We start from the raw sequence: 22,179 nt of genomic DNA, 5'->3' as shown, positions 1-22,179 counted from the left end.
ACAATGACAACAAAAGACCCAAAAACTGACGGTTGCCAGGATGTTAAAATGACACGGGGTGTGTCTGAACATTGTTTTCAACACATCTCACATTAAAAAAAAATGATTGCACACCACCAAAAAGCTTTTGCCTGCATTCAGTTTGAAAGGAATGTTAACGCTGTGTTTTGCCAAAGTATTACTTTGTTTCGACTCTCCGAGGTGAAGGATTGATCCAGCACGGAGCTCTACATACCTTTCCTGACATTTTTTCTCATGATGATTTCTCAGTTTTCATGGAAGCTGAACTGTCCTCTGAGCCTGTATAACAGAGGACAGCTGGTGGAATCATAATCGCATTTTCATGTACATACATGCACACACATATGCTACTTTGTAACCTCTGGGGGAGAAAATGAGTTTCAATGAGCAAATAGTGTGTGTGAGAGAAGAACTGGAATGCATAAAACAATCTGGATGTTAAAGGAATGTTTTGCACGACTTTTTCATGTGCAAGGAGCATCTAAGATTTACCATTTTTAAAACAGACATATTTCGAATGAGTATTTTGGATGGTGTTTATGGATCACAGGGCATCTGTTTAGCAGAAACTTTTTGTTTCTGAGATTGAGACAGACACTTAAGAAAAAAAGCCCTACACGGTGCTTAGAGAAATGCTGTGAAGTGAACGAACACCCTGGCCATCCACTGACACATACATATGGAGTCATATAGGAAACTCTGTCCGTCTCTCAGCTGTGGCACCTCAGTGTTGACAGAGGAGACAAGAGCTCCCATTGAGGAGGTCAATCTCCCTAAATCCAGATGTTCACGGTTAGCAGACAAGTGCAGAAAGACAACCTCACTCACAATCTGGCTTCAATTTCTCAAATATACAGAAACACTTGAAATAAGCAGTCATGACATGGAAAAATACAGGAAAGATGGAAGGAACGTATTGTGACGAGTGAAGAGATTTTCTGTAGATATGAGGTACTTGGATAGGGATGTAACGATTCATTCAGTTCATGATGCCCTTCACGATTCAGATCACACTATGTGATTTACTCACGATTTATTTTTACAAATTAGAAATGAATAACTCCCCTAGCATTAACTCTCAAATGCTTCACGTTTATTTGTATAAGAAAATTATGTTTTATTTGAAATAGCAAAACTAAACTAATTAATAACAGACAAAGTATCTTTAATATAAACAAACTAATTCTGTCTGTGCTTTTCTTGGATTGTTTTGGCATTTAAGAAATGTCATCATGTCCACATTTAGGTTTGCAGTGAACATGGCGGCCCCTGTTGTTCAAAACATGTACTGCGATTCAGTTCACACCTCAAACGATTTGAATCGTCACACATTATAATCGATTTTCAACCTGCTCACGGTGAACCGTCACATCCTTACATTTGGATATATAATGCGTATACACATATCGGTGTTAACAAATGATCAGTAAAGTTAGCGGCATTAAATTTAACGGCATCTTGTGGTGAGGTTGGGAATTGCAACCAACGGCTCACTTCACCACTCCCTTTCAAAGCACTACGGAGGCTGACACAGAACTAAGACATGACAGCGTTTCGCTTCTTTGCCGAAGGAGATAACGGAATTACGAAATGTGCTCTGTACAGCATTTTGTCCGTTAAGGACTACTGTAGAAACAACATGGCCAATTCCATGTAAGGGGACCCGTGGTGTATGTAGATAGAAAGAGCTCATTGTAAGGAAATAAATATCACTTCGTTATATAAGGTCTATAAACACCTCTGGGGACGTGGTTATGTATATCATATTTCGTTACTGACAATATATCCTCCAAAATATGCTCATGTATTTTCCGCTCAGGTCAAACTAAATATTGTAAAAGCTGCTTTATGTTTACATTCAGTTTCTATCGGTTTATGAATAGTATTAGACTTTATGTCTCATACGTTTGTTTATGATACTTGAGGTTTTTATTAAATACTTGTATATGTGATGAGTGTAAAAAAGGGAAGCCAAACTGTCTCCTATTAAAAAAAATAACACAACTCACTGAATTATTTTGGTCCCGATTGTTGAGTTCTCAGTAAAACAAGGAAAATCAGACATGAAGGACGAGGAAGGCCAGAAGCGATGTTGTGATGGTAAAGATAGACCTTTGATCGAATCTTTTTATATCCACAAATGCTGATTTAGTTCATTACATTTACATCTAGTCATTTAGCGGACACTTTTATCCAAAGCGACTTACAGAGAGTTCAGGGAGCAATGAGCGATATGTCATTTAGGGGCAATAATACAATAGGTGCTAATATAAGTTAGCTAAGGAATAAGTTCCTAGTTTTAGCAAAAGCTAGACCAATACCTGTTGAGAGAAGGAGAGAGGGTGAGAGTTTTTTGTCTCATTTGTCTGTCAAGTATTCACAGAAGAGATGGGTTTTCGTCCCAGCTTCTGTGCTCATATCATCTAGTTCTTCTGCTTCACATGATTTACAGCTAAAAAAAAAGTGAATTCTGTTTCTCCAAAACAATAAAGCGATTTAGCATTTCTGACAAAAACATACATGTTTCAATGTTACCAGAATCCCTGACACAAATGTAAAAAAGTAACGTAGGGTTATTTAAAGTTGAGTTTAAATTCCTCAACTGAATAAAGAAACAAACATGAACAAATACGAAACTTGGGGCCAGTAAGACTCCGGCACATATGCACACGTACACAAACACGTTCACGTTCAGTCCCGGCAGGGAGGCAGATACATCAATGTCAAGGCTTTTCGGAGAGCAGCGAGAGCCGTCACATCTCATACACTCAAGGTCAAGGATGGAAGGGCCTCTGAGAAAGACACACAGCAGGTTACTCAGTGCACACCACACCGGAGCAGCAGGCTTTATTTGACTGAGTCTGGATCTCATTCACCGGATAATACAATCAATGGGGCTCTCGGGCTAGATGGAGGACGCAGACCCAGAATGGGGTACTGGGGGGTAAAATGAGCCAAGAGAAGAACGGACAACAAAGGCGATCTTTTCTTGGGATCAAAACAGAAAAGAGAGACTTTGGTTACAGCTTGATGACCTTCTTGATTCGACAAAGCAGGATAAACAATGACTGGAGGCGAGCGTTGTTTATTTTTACCAAGAAATTGTGGAGTAACACATAGGTTGCAAAATGGAACACAAAGCTGTGACCTAAAAGAGATGTTTTTTGGACACAAAAGAAGACGTTTAAGGATGTTGGAAACCAAACAGTTCTGGGACACAATTAAACAAAATCTAAATATCTTTCTTTGGTTCACCAGAACACAATATGCATACAGGTTTGAAACTGCTTTGTTTGGTTGAGTAAATGATAACCATTCCTTTAAAGGGATAGTTCGACCAAGGCGCAGGTGGATTTTATCTTTGTTTCTGATAAATTTGAGGGAGAAATGGGATACAGAGTTACTCCTTGTTTAGCTTCTCCAAATTCTTTCTACAGTCCTGGTGACCTTTCAAACTTGACAAATCAGCTGTGTTTTATATCAGCAGGCTACTAAAGCATTTGAATTATCTAACTATAACTAGAGTTTCATAGCAGGTAAAACAAAAAGAAAAAGTAACAAACTGAGCATCAGAAAAGGTCAAGCCGTGTCAGCTGAAACTTTATATGACTGTAACTGTTGTCAGGGGATTAAAAACTCATTTCGTCGAGGCACAACAGCTTCATAAGCCACAACAAAGCACTACAATTGTTCCAATTTATTCTCAGTGTTTCGAGTTAGAAACATCACCCGGCAGAGCTCTCTGCCTTTATTGCGGGTATCTCAGTGAGGGGTAGTGGTTCACACATTGGACAAAGGTAATTTTGAGTCGTAAAACCAGTACTGAACCCTGGGGGTGTAGTCACAACTTTTATCAAAACATTCAAATCTGCTACATGAACTCCAGGCTTTTAAAAGTCTTTAAACATGTTTTAATCTGAGCATGACGGGAAAGCTGAATAATTAATATTGGATGTCACAAAATATGCCCTGAAGATGTTGAACATAAACTCCCATATGTCTTTCTGAGCATACCAGGGACTTAAACCACATAAATGAATGCTTTAATAACCAACAGCTGAGGAATCTACATCCAGAGCACAGTTTAGTACAGTACAAGACCGCTCAAATGGATGCCATGTTTCTTTCTTTACAACTTGTTTTTTTATCTCTGAAAGATAAAGGAGGAAGTATTTCAAAAGTCAAGTATTCCAGGGGAGTGAATTCTGTCAAAATAAGCCTTTCCAACTGAAGTTTCCGGTAAATGTTTAGCATAAAGATGGTTTTGCTGACTTTTTTTCTTTGGCCTGTTATTACATGTTGGACTGAGATGTATAGAGGTGTAGTGTGCTCCAAACATGGAAAGGTATGTATGAATCTACATATAGCAAATCTTGTGGGGAAGGAGACAAAAGGCATTAAGCGACTAGGGATGCACCAATAGGCCGATATCGATAGCGATTTTAATAAACAACTATTGGCCGATACCGATATGCATTACTCTCTTTTTCTCTTGCATACAGTTCTATATAATACTAGTTTTTCTGCATTCAATTTATTTTACTGAACATGAATGGGATCCATTTAACATTATAAGAGAATCAAAACTGCAAATGTGCAAAAGGCAAAAGGCAAAAGGGACTGTATCCACTGAGGCTTACGGCTTAAATATAAGTTAGGATAAAAATACAATAAGACAACATGACAATCTTTAAAGGTTAATTTGCTATCCATTATGTCTTTATTAAAAACAATAACTCAAATTTGACTTAAAATGGATCCCTTCTTTAATATATTTAAATAAAGTCTTTGCTGTTGCTATTTACAGTAGCTGAGAGAAGAAAATAGGATATTCAGACATCCAACTTATAGCCTCCATGATGTTAAATAATAAACCAGTGACCTGTGAAATGTGTTCGATTTTTTCCTAAATTCCGTTTGATTTGCTAACTGGACTTTTATTTCGACGCAGGACTTTTTTGACGGCTTGCCACAAAGTTTGACAGCAGCTTCACTCTTAAAGAACCGGTCAAATGCGCCTGAAGTAAACTCTTTTAGAGCAGCTCTGATTCAGTTTATGTGTTCGCGTCCACCAGATGCTAAAAAGTCAAATACAGTTAGTTATACAAAACCACACCAGTCATTCACACGTAGAACAAGCAAATTGCATATTTAAAAAGCAGCTGAATAATTACTAGCGCTATTCATAGCATAATTTGAATGTCTTAAGCTGTTAAACTGTACTTTCTGGCGTGTTTGCTACTTTCCATCTGTGTTTTCTGCTTCAAGGAAATCAAAGGGCCATAATAAACCATCGGTATCGGCCTTTTTCATGCTATTGCCGATGCTGATGGTGTTAAATCCAATATCGGCCGATTGTTATTGTTAACGCTATGAATTTGGGGCAGTTTCAGTACGGCGCAGCAAATCTGGAATGAAAAAACTGTTATTGAGACAAACTGGCTTAACATTAAACAGAGCAACATAAACATACACAACAGCTGAACAAATTTACTTTTCTTTTAGGATTTTAAATTCGATTATTAACGTGCCATCAAAGCACATTATCAGTGTTACCTATTTGGACCGACTGGTCCATTATGACAGCTAGTGGAAAGGCACACAAGAGCATCACATTGAATGTCTTAGCAGTCATCCTAACAGGGATTCAAAACAGCAATCATACGACAACTTCCTTAGACCAGAAGTGTAAAGATAACTGATAGACATATTTTTTCTTCAGTAAAAAGTTAGCCTACTTGTGAGTAAACAAGATAAGAGCCTCCACAGACCTTCACTACAAACTCCAGAGGAACATGCACTCATTTTAAAAATGCCTTAAAGAACATCAGAAATGCTGCAGAAAGTTCAACAAAATATATTATAAAAGTGTACCACTGAGAATATTATAACACCAGACAATACAAATAAGTCTAAAAATAGTGTTAAGATGTGATTCATCCAAGATTAACTCAAACATTCATAGCTACTCGTGTTCGACAACATTCTTGGATGAGCGTTATGTGCTGTTGATGACTAAAATAAACATGAAGATAATGTTTATTGACGGAGTGTTATCAAATGAGTAAAGCGAAATAAATAGTATTAGTGAAAAAAGACACGTTCAAGAGATGAAAAAACAGGTGCTTGAACAGAGTCTTAAAGGTACAGTTCACCCAAAAATAAAAAATCTGTCAACATTCATTCACCGTTCCAAATCTGTATACATTTCTTTGTCATGATGAACACAAAGAAAGATATTTGGAAGAATGTCAAACAATTCTTGGCCACCATTGACAATTACAATGCTAGTCAAAAAGCCTCAGAACTGGTTGTTTTCCAACATTCTTCAAAATATCTTCTTTTGTGTGGCCAAGAACTGTTTGGTTACAAGCGTTCTTCCAAATATCTTCCTCTGTGTTCATCAGAACAAAAAAACATACATGCTGGCCTTCCGATTTGAAACAACTTAAGGGTGAGTAAAGGAAGACAGAATTTTCATTTTGGGGTGAATTGTTCCTCTAAGAGTCTGAAGAAAATAATCATAGTCTTCTTTCTTACTGCTCTTCATCCTCAACCAACACTAAAAGACCAATATTTCAGGTTCTCTTCATACACTGATGGCAAGAAAAGGATCAAATATCTCATTATCTGAGATATGCCATCCAAATGGTATAACTTTAAATGCAATGAAAAACATCCAAGACAAAGAAGATATTAAACAGTTCATACATACGCTAAGTCTTCAGAATTATGAAAAAAAAAAACATTTTCAACTGAGACGCAAATAAAGAAAGTGAAATCACTATTGATTCTATGACACCTCACCCAAGAGTGCATATACAAGTACAAAGATACTGCAAGATAATAATCTTATAAAATCAAGAGCAAAATGAAAAAACGATGTTCCGTGGGTTTTCTTGTTAATTGTTATAATGAACTTTCGAGTCTATAGGTAACACTGCGCTTGTCTGCCACAAGAGGGCAGAACTCTACTTAATATGTGCGATTAGATGCTTCATTGAAAATCTTCCTTAAACAAAATCCTGTGAAAAACGAATTGCAAATACATAGATCACAGAACATTTACTTACTACCGAGCTGTGTGGTTAATAAAATCAAAATATTAATGTTGTAAAATGGCACTTTTGCATTTGGCAGATTGTGTATTCAAGCTCTACATTTTTTATCACTGTGTGCGTGTTCCGTGGAATTTAAAACCCACAAACTTTGTGATAAATAACACAATGCTACCAGTTGAGCTTAAGTAACAAAATTGTACACAAATACATTTACGCAACAAATACATGGAGACAAGTTATCATTCTTAAAACTATTATTTTACACAAACTGCACAGACACGCAAGTTTTCCATATCAAAGTTTATTGCTGACATGCATGTAGAGATTTGATGAAGTACAAAAATATGTCTTTTATACAAATTTGTTTTCATCTCTGTACAAGTTTTTGACACCTTTCCAAACAAGCAGCTTACATTGTGAAACTATTTGACAAGAATCATGTTTAATTTAACACCAGATCTTCTAAATGTTCCAGTTTTAGGAAAAGATGCAACAAAAGTAACAATTCTGAAGTGAATCTCCCAATCTATCACGTCTGCACAATTGCACACTTTAATTTCTTTCCTTGCGATGTCTTATTTTTTTTTAAAGACACCCACAACTGTTCCAATTTCTGCTGCATCTTGGCACGTCTTTCTAATCAAACTCATGCACTAATTGCTTTAAAATGGAACAACGTACACATCTCATGCTGCAGACATCACGAAATTGTCTATTCAGGGGAAATCTCACAGCGTAAGGGGCATATTAACCAGACATCCTAAACTAATAGAAGCTATTTTCTTTCACGTAGGTTTTTAGGTAGACTACACAACCGCAACCGTTCAGATTTGCTATGAGATAATTGCTTTTTTGAAACTCTACGTGGCCTCAGGATATAGCGCTGAGGCACTCGCCTTTGAATTTGAGCCCCTCTAAAGGATTCACATACATCATCCACTACAATACTGCTTTACATCCAAAAATTCACATTGAGGTGGGAATAGACTAATGCTTTCAATGGTGGCAGGCAACATCACTTTAAGTACTTTAATGTCTTATGTGGAAACATTGATGTGATTCTTTCGAATAATAATACCCTGTGTGTCGCGTTACTGACGCCATTAGTCCTAAAGATGTTTTTCACACAGGTCAGAGCGGCTAAAATCTCACAAGATAAACTCTACATTGATTCTACATGTCATGCTAATGTGCACGATAATTTAGTCGACTTAAAAATAGAGCTATGCAGTCAGTCTCCATATTAGTGTAGCTTAATATACCAACAGGATTATTCAAGGACTTAAAAAATGGCCGAGAAATAAACCTTCACTGAAGATAGAAGAATTACAAATCAAGAGAGATCACAGCAATGCTTTTGAGTGATATAGGATCTCTACATTAACCATGGATGCAGAGCTTAGAAAAAACAAGGTTGGTGAATTATAAACAGCTAATAAATTATAATAAGGAAGGAAAAAGGGAAGTAATGTCAGGCTTTACTTATGTGAAAAGGAAATAAAAGGTCGAGCCAGGTTGCTTGTCATGAACTCGGAGACCTGCAGTACTAAATGGCCGTCCTATCTAATGATATAAGTGGAGCCAGACTTAAAGGCATCGCAAACTAAAGCCACGGGTCGATGCAAGCCAACCACCTAGTATACTAAGCCATATTCTAGCATCAAAAATACATCACTTGACCGTTGAATTGAGAATGTGTCACAATCTAAGGCAAGATATCCCAAAAGTATGCTTTATACAAATGTCTAGCTTAAAACGGGATTGGAAAACATTCAAATGAGAATCTGAAATGCATGAAACATATTCAAAGTGAATTTGATGGCGTTTCCTTCCTGATGATGATGATGATGAAGAACTTTCTAACCATAAATGAAAAGGAAGATGAGGGTGAAGAAAAACAAAACAAAAAACAAAGAAATTGTCCTCTAAGCAATGGGTTTCTTTCTTTGAGGCCGAAAATGTTCCCAAGTGGCCAAATCTCTATCCCTGAGCTGCAGCTGAAATCTGTGTGGGGAGCGAACGCACCGGAGATACAGGACGTGACAGAAGACGCGCTCCGATGGTTTGGCGTGTTATCAGAGGACGAGCGCTCTCGACAGCAGAACACAAAGGAAAAGGAGGGCTTAAGGACGGGGCTTATCTTAGCTTAGACTTCCGCATGACTGCCGGCTGAGCCGCCCTGCTTCCTGACACTTTCATCCCCTAACCAGCTGTTCAATCCTGTGAAGACTAGCCCCTATGTGCCCCTCAAGAGTCCGCCTTGACGGCACATCACACTAAAATATTCACCACGGTTTGCGATTGGTTGACCACAAAGAAAATCCTGGCGTTAAGGAAGGATAGCATGACAGTCCCGTGCTAAAAAATACATTTCCCAGGGTTGAATATCAAGGAATGGGGAGTCAAACTTTGCTGTACCGTATCAGCCGGTTTAGATGCAAAGCAATGGTCGTAAGCATCCAGACACAGAATAATTAGCTTGACGCTAGCTGCCAATAGAAACCCATTGAAATAGAGGACTAGAACCGCGCGCGCTATGCTTGATTTCTGGAATGAGGTTATAGCTTTGATAAATTGTGATATTAACATCTTCAATGAAAAATGCTACCGTTTTATTAGGTGAGGAAAGGAAAAGCTTATTTGGAAAACCACTTACTGGTTTTGATGCACCAAAAACATTACACAACCACAACGCTAATGCTCTCGAGCCGGTGCTTGCGTCCGAACCCCCGACGTATTGAGTACTTTACACTGTTAAAAACAGACTGAGAAAGGAGGAAAAAATTGAAAACGGTAAGAGGTAGATTTGCAGTTATAGACACAGATGAGGGCGATACAGACAAACCGGTCAAAGGGAACAGGAATGGGGCAGACGAGAAGGTTGATCGTGTGATCCGAGGTGTTTCACATAGAAAGTGCTGGGGGACTCGAGTGGAGAAGGGTTGTGTTTGGTTTGCTACATGATTCTGTTTGGGTATTGCTGAAAATGTGTGTGCGAGTGTGTGTCGGATTTGGGCAAGGATTGGCATGGCGGAGGTGGTGTTGGTGGTCAGTGTCTCATTCATTCCGTGTGCCACGTCCAGGGCTGATGAATGTCGCAAGAGCGCCGAGCTGTTCCTTGGCCGTGCGTGTTTACCATACACACACTGTGTGCTCAAACACACGCACATGCGTGTGCCCAGTTCCCTGGCTCCCTTCACTCACGGTGACCCCGCCCATTGGGTTACTTGCGGAGGAAGCGCTGGGCCAGTAATGCGGCATCCAGAGGGCTGATTGGTTGAGCGTCGTGGCCGAGACGCCTCACTGGAGGGACGTTGCCGAAATGCCTCTTGCTGAGGAAGTTCTTGGTCTCGTGAATAGTGTTCTTCTCCTCCGCCAACAACATCTGCTGCCTCATGTAGTTCTCAAATTCGTACTGAGACGACTCCTCTGTGACTTTGGCCTGGGGTTATGAGAAGATACGATTTTCATTAATCTTGCAATTTCAGAAGGACTGAATTAACCTTTCATATAACTGTAAAAAGTAATTTTAGCTTACACTAGTACTAACCTCCTGAAGGTGTTCGGGGTGGTGAAGCTGATCGTCTATATCAGGCACCACCTGCAGAGGGCCGCTTAAGGAGGACACAGATTGCCTGTGGAGATAACCAAAATCAGTCAGTGTCAAATGGGACTTTTCAACTTCGACTACGTAACAACCTTCAAACGCATGACTGAACCAAGCGGGCTGAACAAGATTTCGGAAAATGTAGCAATATGACTTCAGACAAAAGATGACATGAAGCATGCATTCCTAAAAAGTTACTTTCATCACTGCGCAAAGTCTAAAAAAAGGAAACTTGGATAAGGCTGATCTCAGGTCACAGGAGATGAGAAGATGGCACGCACCAGGAGGCGATGATGGCGCTCAGAGACTCCAGCACCTCGGTGGCAGTGAGCCTCTGCTGGGGGTCGAGCACCAGAAGCTTCCTGATCAAACACACCGTACTTTCAGATACCCGTCCATCCCTGTACAAGAGATAATAATTTTAGGTCATCTTTAAATTTGAATGAGCATGAGGACGGACTGTTTACATTACAGATTCTAATAGGTGGACAGTGATAGACACTTACTCAGGGATGGAGAATTCAGCTGCTTTGATCTTACGGAAGAGCTCTTGAGGTATGCTGTCGTAAAATGGGAACTGGCCATATAGCATGGTGAACAGCACAACGCCAAGCGCCCACATATCACTTGGCTTACCACGGTATGGTCGGCCTGCATTGAAACACAGTGGACATTTAGCATATTATTTCTCATTGCATTTTAACATCCAAGCTTGCATCATTAGCTGTGTCTGAATTTACCCCCTGTCACCTAGTGCACTATATCGGGTGTCCACCATTTTGTAGTGTTGTCCTAATTCTGAGTAATCGACTCATTACCTACATTTGTTCACTTCTGTTAACCCACAATTCATTCTGATTTTGAGTGAACATCTGATGTACACTAGCTCACTCATATTTCTCATGATACAACGCGAATCAAACGCCTGGTTAGAATCAGCTGTAGGAGAGTGCCCGTTAACCATATGGTGACCATATGAGCCAATTCGCATTTGTCAACCGCATACATCATCAAGGTTATCAGATTTCAGTAAAAAAAAGCATTAACATTTAAAGAAAATTAACATTTGACATTGCTTAAGACGTATAACCATTGTATTCATTCTTACCTTGAAATATAACGCCTTTATAAAATAAAACCAGAAATAATAAACCATGATGACGTATGCGGTCGACAAGTGCGACTCCCGGAATGAGAAATGGCTCATATGGTCACCCTACCATTACTGCCACAAATGTACGTTTATAAACTTGTGTTTCTTCTTGTTGAAAAAATGTCAAAGTAAATAAACGTGGCAAACATTTGTTTTGTTTTCTCTTAATACGCCCATTTCACAAAATGGCGACAGAGACCGGAAGAATGGGAAAACTTTATACGGCTGCACTGCTGCCTTAGCCATTCATTCAGCTTGTTTTCTCACAGGCATTCATTTTATTTACCAAAAACAGAAGTAGCACATGTTGTCCAATTTATTTAGGGTTTACTGGGAGATGCAAAAATTAGGGAATACAATAAACGTGACATTTTTCCATTTTATAAAACAACCCATAAAAGCCACACAGGTGTGATTTAAGCTTTATGGCGAATGCCCGCGACAATACTGTCAAGACGCAGATATAGAATGTCAGTGTACAAACTTGTTTCACTTCTTCGCCATATAGTGGACTTTTTAGCATTTGCTATATAGGGAATAGGCAATAGGCAAAACGTTTGTGTTGTACTATGAATCGCAGAAATCACAAAACTATGCATAAAACTACATTAAAAAGCATAATTTAAGCTTAGCTACACTTTCAAGTACACTACATTGCATGTCCCATACTAAAAGTGCACCATTGACTCAATGCCCACAAAGATAGAGTCACAGCTGATAACATAACTACTAAAAGGAAGTTGGTTTGCAAGCAATAAGCAGGCTTGTTTATTTAACACAATTATATCACAGCTTACATGTATACTTAACATATTTATTGAGCTATTTATTACAAAAAGAAATATATGGCTTTAGTACCACATCTTATGGTCCCTAAAACCTGTTCACACTCACCAAACTGCTTTGTTTACACCCATAAATGGGCAACAGAACACACCGTGCCAGAAGAAGAGTACCCATGAGTCATGAGAGCTCGATTTAAAAAGACTGATGTTAATTGGATGGGTTTCTGTTTGGTAAACAGCTTGATATATTATTCTGTAAGGTACACATTGTGTTTTCATAATGACCGATCTCATAAAAAAGAGAGAGAGAGAGAGAGAGAGAGAGAGAGAGAACAACAGTAGAGTAGTTTCTTTCTGCATGACTCATTGTGATGACTCACTAAAGTAGCTCTCCTTTGTTCTGCTGTCATATTCTGCAGAATTACCCCGGGCTTCTCTCTTTCGGTTTAAAGTGAATGGAGATCACAAATAAGAGCTCAGCTTTGCTTCCTTTAATGTGAATGCTGGGAACGTGTCGTACAACTAAAGCTTACAGTACATTTCATGGAAAACCCTAAAGGCTTGAGAAAGATTAAAATACATAGTGTGTCGCCTCAAAGAACAAGCAAATATATTACAGTGAAGATACTACAAACTTATTTTGTGTTTCGTTTGCAAAAAAGGAACCAACACAATGACTTGACTTCCATTGTATGGACACAAACCCACAGAGACTAAATATTTGCTTCGTGCTCACATAAGGTTTGTGTCCATACAATGGACCATCACAACTGAAACCTGTAGGACAAGCAAAAAAACGATCCATCCTATTTCGATTTATAAACGCACGTTCATAGAACCGAAGGTACAAGTGAACCCGGAATATCAGCTAGACATGAAATGCAAACAGCGAGTTGCACATACTCCAATTGCATCACAATTCCATTTTAAGCAAAGAAACTAAAATTGTCTGGAAGGGCTTAGCGTGACACAAGCGCTGTATATATGATACGTTGCGCAGCTGAAATTTCCCCGAGGCTATTACAACAAGCTCAAGGAACAGTTTTGGTATCGGGGTCGTTGATGAGCCAACAGGTCCTGCTCACGCAACACAACACAAATAATGACATGTATGATGGTAAGCATTCCTCAGCAGGCTGACAGTTTGTGACTGCCGTCCTGATGAAGGCTGTGTAGTTGGTTGGGTTTATGAGCTTTGATTAAACTGGTGACTTGGGAGGTGAGTCATGGTCATGGTCACACAAAAACACAAACATACACAGAGAGAGAGAAACTGGATTCTCACCACTCAGGACATCTGGGCTGATATAGGCTGGACTGCCCCTCTGGTCCTTCAGCAGATCCTCCTCACTCACCAAATGCTTTCCGAGGCAAAAGTTTGTGATTGTGATCCGATGAGTCCTGCACATAAACAAAACACACATGTGACGTCAAACACCAGTTGTAAATTCCCGTACTAGACCCTACTGTTTGTATTAAAGCGGAATTCAGGCCGCTTACGTCCGTAAGCATATCAAAACGAAACCTCATATGTTGTTGGGCAGGTGCAAACATGCCTCCGATATGTTCGTTTGGGTCATTAAATTTAGCTTGTGGCAAGGAGCCATTCTGGCTTTCCAGAAAGCAGAACTTAACATGACAGGACACCACGACTGCACTTTTGAAAAACAAGTGAGTCACCTGTGGCTCGTCACAAGATCAGCGATGACTAATCTTTACATCTTAAAAAGGAAACAACTGGGCTCTTTTCAGCGCGAGGCATGCAAGCTTGCGCACACGCCCAAACTCTCAACCGGGGTCACTCTGGTGTAAAAACGTGCATGTTCAGATCGTGCGAAACCGCTGTGCCGACGGGTCCTCGTATGCGATGTCAGCTGTGATCACTATAAAAACCCCACCGCTCTCTGACAGCTACATCCTCTTTTTTCCCTTGCTTCCCCAGTTGCTCTCTCACTTTCACACCCTGAGTGACAGTCACATTCACGCCTTTTACCGCTACAAACAGCTCTATTCCAGAACCCAGGTTTTTCCCAGCAGAGCTTCGTATTAATTTGAGGCCGATTACAATCTTTAAATAAAAGGAGAGTCATGATTAAACTAGATTAGATGAGACTGGATTAGTCACGATCGACTAAAAACGTGATTTGTACCTCATTCGTACCTGAGTTACAGCACTGTATTTGTTTCAAATGCTTGTTTAGTTTTGCAAACTGCAAAACCTTGATCTGCACAACCCTTAATACAAAAGCAGCGTCTAAACGGAAGGTTTGCTTTGTCTCACTGCATCACGACTCCTCTCTCGAGTTCCCGAGCTAAAAGGACGTTTTCTATGCTCAGCTCCACTTCCTGCTCACGCGAAGAGACCAGAAGCCTCCCGTACTCTCGCGGGGACTAAAATTAGCCCCGTTGATGGGAAAAGTTAAAAGGTTTGATCGCAAGAGGAAGTCTTGGTGCTGAAATCCAGTCAGAACTGCCTCTGCTGGGTGAGGTTCAAGTAGGGATTTTGATGCAATGGTTTTGTGCTGGAGTTCCTCTGCTTGGGCAATAAGTGCTGAAAGAGGAACAAAGCGAATAGTGAAAGCAAATCGGGACATCCTAGTCATACCATAGACATAATATAGATCTCTATAGCCGAACACATAATGGCTGCCATATGGTGCACCCTAAAGAGTAAAGTCAAAAGAGAGGTCAAAGAAGTTTACTAGCCATCTTTGTCCGGCACCGTTTCAAAAACAATCAATAAAATTGATCGTAACTGCATTGATACAACCAAAACATGCATTTATACTCCACAACCAAGACATCAATGCTACATCAGCAAATGTAATTTTACTTACACTTGCATTCTGCTACTACGCAAGAACTTCCTTTATCTGCTACTAAAAGCAGATGCGATTTAAGGCAATAAACCGAGAACAAAGAAAACAGAACAATGTGTGGAAATCATAAAGGAGGTCACTCCAGATTGGCCGCACGGTTTTAAAAGGCCAAGCAGAAAAGCAGCCTGTCACAGACCACTTCTGACTAATAGCAAGTACTTTCCATTCCACCCAAAGCTAACAATCTGCAGGCTGGGCAGGGTCACACAGAGAGTATGATCAGAAGGGTATGAGGAGAGCGTTAGAGAGAGAGACCCAGCGTTACGTGTACGCATGACTCATCTCTCAGCTATGGATCCTTTGGCAGGGGGTTGTATTATCTCCAGCTGGGACACAATGTTCTGCTCTCCCGGTGAACTGAAGCAGACTGTCCACACTGCTCCGTTTCATCACCTCGGGTCCAGTGACAGCCATGCGTACGTGAGGATGTTTTGCTTAGTCGCTTAGCCATGCGATACCGGGTCCGAGCCTTTTCTCTTTAATTGACACAGTTGCAAAAACTCTGTCTTGACAACGGCAAATGCGAGTTAAAAGAAAGTTCCCCAAAGATGAGAATAATTCCAGGCACAGAGCCAAGTTCCCTCACGTATTGTGACACATGTGTTTATATTTGAGACTTAGTTCTGGACTCTCCTACTGTTAAAATCAATGCATTACCCATCTAGTTCATGTATTTTACCTGGCTGTATACTTTTATCACGGCTTCAACATTATGGCAGGAAAGTAGCGAAATCACAGGAAATGATGGTTAGGAGAGGAAGGAAAGGGGGTGTTATGATGCAAGTCCGACTCAAGCTCACATTGCAAGCAAAAGCACTTGTTTTTATGTTTGTAAAATATGAAACAAAAATTCTGGATATACTGGATATGTAATGTGCACTAGTTGCAGAACTTCTCTAGACAGACTGACTTCTACATACGATCAAAGATAATATTAGTAGAGAGTACAGGTCTTAAAATGTCTTTAGAGGTGCATTAACACCTTGCATAACGAAGCGTAGGGTTTATTACCTCAGATTGAAGTATTCTTTCTACATACACCACAGGTCCTTTTTTACTACAGTAGCCTTAAACAGACAAACTGCTCTACATCCTTCGACAAAGAATAGAAAATGTGACGACATTTCAGTTCCGTGTCTTCAAACGGGACCACTAGATGTCACTACATTTCATATACTGGTCTTTTAACTTAAACAAACATGCCATATTGTGATACAAGAAACAATGTATTAAATCAGAAATTCTGAGAATCTGATCACAGATACACATCTGAAAGCAATGCCAACCATATATACACAGCAGTGTGTCTTGGCTAACAATCTGTGATTGGATCGCACAAGGATTGTGGGGATTGCAAGGCCAAAGCTCTGTCACTATTTACCTTAAAAGTGCAAAACAAGAGTTGCATAATGCAAGCCTTCAATTCAACAAACCAGAACGCAAACTGTACAGTATAAAAATAGAAGCGAGGAGCAATTTTGAAAGGAACAAGCCCGACTACTCTCTCTACACACGCCACTGAGCTTGCAGGGTGTTACGGGCATCATAATTAGACAAGCTGTGCTCTAATGTGACCAAACTGCACTACGCGAGAACGACAGGCACATGCTGGCAAATGTGACAGACAGAACTGAGGATTTTCAATTAGTCAGCGAGGCTCACGTTCCTTTGGGACATTTCAAATGACAGTGGTTAAAATTGCTTAAGCAGGCTCTCGTTCTGCTCAAACGGCAGAGGGGGGAACGCAGACGGCACATATGCCATACGAAGAGGGCTAGTGAGGGATCGGAATTCGTCCTAGCCAGGCAACACGTGCGACTTTGCTTCTCCCTCGGACTCCCTTTCCTTTTTCAGGGAACAAAACAGGGGAACGTTCCAGGCAGTCTCGTTTTAACTGGGAAGGTTTCCCGCTGCTAGATCCCCCTCCCTTCCTTGCCCGTGGCGATGAGTCACGCTCTTACTGAGAACTTGAGAGGAGAGAGGTCATTGAGGCCAGACGGTGCTCGACGTAACTAACAGAAGGCTGACTGCACAGGGCCTGGAGAACTCCACGGCTCTGCAGGTAGAGAAGTAAAGGACTGCAGAGATGCCTTACCTTTTATTAAGCACCATGTTTCCCAGCTTCAAGTCTCGATGCACAATGTTCTTCTGCAATGTTAAAAAAAAAAAATTAGTGGAAAGCCCACAATAGGTTTGATAAAAACAGTATTAAAGTTTTGCATATCACCTTATGCAAAGCCTCCACCACTCTCACAACATCGTAGAAGATAACAATGGCCTCGCGCTCGCTCAGTCGTTTCTCTTTGATGACGTAATGCTGCAGATTGATGAGGTCGGCCGTCTTGTCGCTGAAGTCGTGGGCGCAGAGACAGTCGAGCACCAGGCAGATTCGCCTTTTCATCTTCCGCACTTTGTTGGCCTCCACATCTTCCACAATCTCACAGGAACGGTCCTGAGACAGAAAAAGACAGATATGTCAGAAACATTTTGCCCACTTAATAACGAGTCTTTACTTCATTGAACAATGTATGACAAAGCACACAACCACACTATTAAGAAGAAAGAAGAAAAAAAACGGCATTAAAACAACCATCCTAATGGACTGACGGTACACAATGTGCTTTATTTTCTTGAATGGTTCAACGTGTGGAACAGCATGAATGACGAAACCCCTCCTTCTGTCACCTGAGACTGAGGTCAAGCGAGGGTCGTGTATCGATCTGCAGTGTGGTTTTTGTTCGTAATGACGGTGCCTCCGAACACAAGAGCGATCCATAATTAACCGGCCCACTCTAGAGAGGGGCTATAATAAACCAATCAATACCGCGAGCTTCAATGAACGGCTTCGACAGCACGGTACAACTTGTTCCGAGGCTGATTTCATCGGGGAGAGATGAAATAAAAGCATCTCTCGTTCAAAGAGAATGTGGTGAGTCATCCTGAGCACTTTGAGATAAAAATAAAAACAACTGAAAGATGATGGTTAACAAATATTGTTTGATAAAAGAGAGAGCGGATTGATGTGAGAGGCACCAAGGTACACAAAAAAATCTTAGGGCAGTTATGCCAAATAATCCGAGAGCAGAACGCCCCAGTCGATCAATCAAATTCTGGAGCCATGCAATCATAAATTGCAAGGCAACGCCACACTTAAAAACATCACAGGTTGCCGTGCAAGGAAATTCTTTTCAAAATACGTTTGTTTTTATTTATACAAGATCCACTGCCAAGTGTTGTTTGTCTTACCTGGAAGAGGCCGTGATGGTGCACCACTCCCTCTTGGTTGGAGAGCAGTGACAGTAGAGAATACTCCGTGTGCAGGAGCATTTTGCCCTGCCTTTCCTCTTGCGTCTCTCCTGCTGTGTCTCCGCGCTCTTCCAGGGTCAGAATCTACAACAAAAGGAGACGGTAAGAGGACACGACCTCAGCGTTGCCATACCACACATCCTATTCTAAACCCTCTTATCTCCCGTGATGGCACACTAAGCCATCAACGATCTTGAGGCAATGCAGGGGATCCATTAGAGGCTTTATCTACAGAGAGGGTGAAGATAAGTTCCTGTCGTGTCATTCAACAAGTCTATACTGGAGATCTGGATCTGAGGGACACTAGACTTGGGGGCACAGAAAAGCGGGGTCAAAAGGTCTGATTTCAGGTTGAGTCAAGCCCATCCAATAACACGCTGGACCATAAACAAAAAGCTTGGTTTGATGTTCTAATCTGATCTAGACCAGGACATGAATATGGACTAGTTTTGTAAACTAGCGTATTTGAAGTATTGTGGCAGTTTATTGAGGCAGGTCAAAGGTTCATGCAAATAGTGAGATACAAAGAGTCTTTTGTTTGTCAGAAGCCATCCTACTCGGGACATTTTCAAAATCACATGGGAGGGCTTTTGTGATGGTATTAAGATCGCTTTTTGGAAATCTTATCACCGACGGACAACATTTAAGGCGTTTTGTGTTTGAATCACTCGGATGACATGTTGACATGGTCAAAAGCATCAAAACCATGTGTGAACCAAACCAAAGAGTACTTACTTTTAGCTGGTAGAAATCATCCGTCCCATCTTTTCTGGCTAAACACTGCACTATGCTCTGAACGGGAGAGTTCCCGAGCCGCGGGCCTAGTGAGTTGAGAAGAAAACAGAAAAGACTGAAAACGCAGAAGGTACGGACAGTTCAAGGCACAACAATTCCCCCAGATCACAATCATAAAGGCTCTTATCATAGCGCTCTACATTAGCACGTCACGCTGCTGTATCCAACTGTGAAGGCTGCATTTCAAAGGCAAGACGGCTGTAAAATAGGCACATGGGGAAAGACCTGCAGCTTGCAGTCAATCCAAAACATTCCTGGCATTCTTTTCAAAACAAGACCACCACCATCTACTCTTACTTCCACAGAATTACCCAAAAAGACCTCTGGTATTTTGAAAAGTTTTCTTAACGCTAGGAATGTACTTCAGGACAAAGTAAATATTGAAAAGAAAAAGACTCCAGTCAGTACCTGTGCAAATGGCAACTTGCCTGACAGATGTCTAGTTTATATGCCTATAATATGCTCACAGATGACGCATGTTTATTTGAATTAGGGGTATTATGTTAACAAAACACATACAATAATGCCGTAACCTAGTTAAAATGTGGCCTTTAGAGCAGCAATGGTTACAAACTCTCTTTCCATTTCCTTACACTTGTTTTAAAGGGATTGTTCACCCAAAAATAAAAATTCTGTCATCATTTACTCACCCTCACATCATTTCAAACCTGTTTGACTTTCTTTCTTCTGCAAAAAAACAAATATCATGCTGGTAAACGAACTGCTGGTCCCTATTGACTTGGTTTTGTGTCCATGCAATAGAAGTCAAAGGGTCCAATGTTTTTTTTAAACAACATTCGTTTGTTTTTGCAGAAGAAAGTCATACAGGTTCAAATCTAAATTTATAGTGACTGCCAACATTATAAATTAATAAGAAAATAATAGATATTGTGATAATATTGTAATTGGGAATTTGGCCACGATAATCAAGGTATATAAAAGTGAAATTGTGACAATCCACATTTTTTGAATATGTAATACTGCTGTTAGATAACTAAACAAAATCACTGTTTCTTACATATGCATCCTTGTTCTATTGTTTTTTTAAATCTGTGAAAAATTAAGATCTATACATGCATTTGTTTTTGCTGGGCTATCCAATTGTTTCTGAAATGCTGCCGTTGACTACTACAATGTTGGTATTGTGACAACTGCATTGATCATGTTGCTCACCTAAAACAAAGGGTCCGGCTCTCTTTGCATTGTTGCCAGATATCCCAGCACATAGGAGTTTACTAGGGCCTGCCGGATGACTCTCCAGCCCCTCGTTCTGAAGCACGGCGTTTGGACATTCTGCAGATCTGCAAAACCAAGTCCAAGAAATGCAGTCAATACACAGTTACTGAAATGAAACAACCCAACATGCAACCAGAAATACATGGGACATCTTGTCTACCTATGCAAAGTTCTATGCATCCAAACAATGCAGCCATGGGACATTAGCTCAATGCATTGTTGCCCTGGAGGACAATAGCCAATCCACCCCAATTGATGTCTTCCAGCATACTGGTAACAAAGTGTGCATTATATATAGGGAAAATGACAGATGGGGGAAGGGGATCCAACAAGTCATGCCCCAAACACATCCGAACAGTCGCCATTAACAGCTATGTCCCTTTATGAATGACAACCCTCAGTCAATTGGCGTTTGCATGAGTAAAGATTAGCAGCAGGTGCGAACTCCCTGACTTGATAGACCGAGAGATATTCTCAAATGGTGCCGTTGACCACAACCCGACTGAGAAAAGCAAACACGGAGCTAAATGAAAGAACAAATCAACTCGAATAACCCCACAATCTTGAACTCTGCAAATTCCTGTTTTTACTCGTTTCCGTGCTTTTAATCCTTCCGTTCCTTAATCTGCATGGGTTTATCTGCAAATCTCTGTGGCGTAATCTGCATATTACGAGAAGTCCTTTTTTGGCCGGATTTGATCAAAGAACGTCAGAGCCTTTTATCCATTACCTACGGTACAAAAAGATAATAAAGTCACATAACCATGATAACAACACCTAAACCAAAGAGCCACGGGTTTATTACAGATGCGTCAACTTTTGTGGGGCAAAGGGCCTCTGTATGTTTTTTGCAAACGTTTCTCTGGTTCTTCCGAGTTCAGGCGGTACTAAGCATGGAGCGTGATTCGCACAACGCTTGGGGTCTGCACTGGTAGCGATTTGTCAGAAATACGAAAGACTGTTGTTTGACACCAATGGGAGCGTGACACACGCAGCCTCCGGACATCATCTCAAGTCGCGACGGGGGGAGCACATTTAGCACCGCAGCCAGTTCAGTACCCCATGGGCTCTTTAAAATCAATCTCAGATTAAGGGGCAGCGCGGAGACTGGCCATGCAATTCCAGTGATGAATAACAACCTACCACTAACAGCGAATGAATGCGAGACATTTGGAATAAATGGGAACCGCAGACGGTTGCGAATCATATTTTTGATACAAACTAGATGATGTCAGTTTGAATAATGATGGAAAAGCATCCAAATATTTGCCAATTTCCTGCAACAGATCACACAGCCCGTCTCGAGGCTGTAGGAGGGGGTGCGTTTGGCAGTTAC

At 40.6% G+C, this 22,179-nt stretch overlaps 1 protein-coding gene across 1 annotated transcript; it reads right to left on the bottom strand.

Moving 5' to 3' along the window:
- Positions 1-8,173: 8,173 nt before the first annotated feature.
- stk40 (serine/threonine kinase 40) lies at positions 8,174-20,902 on the bottom strand. Its single transcript, XM_056762377.1, is given in 11 exon segments — positions 8,174-10,524; positions 10,633-10,717; positions 10,971-11,090; positions 11,196-11,340; positions 13,913-14,028; positions 17,602-17,654; positions 17,734-17,958; positions 18,753-18,896; positions 19,548-19,633; positions 20,781-20,847; positions 20,849-20,902. Coding segments are annotated over 11 exon segments (1,311 nt in total). The 5' UTR covers positions 20,900-20,902; the 3' UTR covers positions 8,174-10,305.
- Between the last annotated feature and the right edge of the window lie 1,277 nt (positions 20,903-22,179).

This window comes from Triplophysa dalaica, chromosome 12 (genome assembly GCF_015846415.1).
Source record: "Triplophysa dalaica isolate WHDGS20190420 chromosome 12, ASM1584641v1, whole genome shotgun sequence".
Classification (NCBI taxonomy): Eukaryota; Metazoa; Chordata; class Actinopteri; order Cypriniformes; family Nemacheilidae; genus Triplophysa; species Triplophysa dalaica.
Note: the sequence above shows the minus strand (reverse complement) of the source record. Positions and strands in the feature narration are given on the sequence as shown.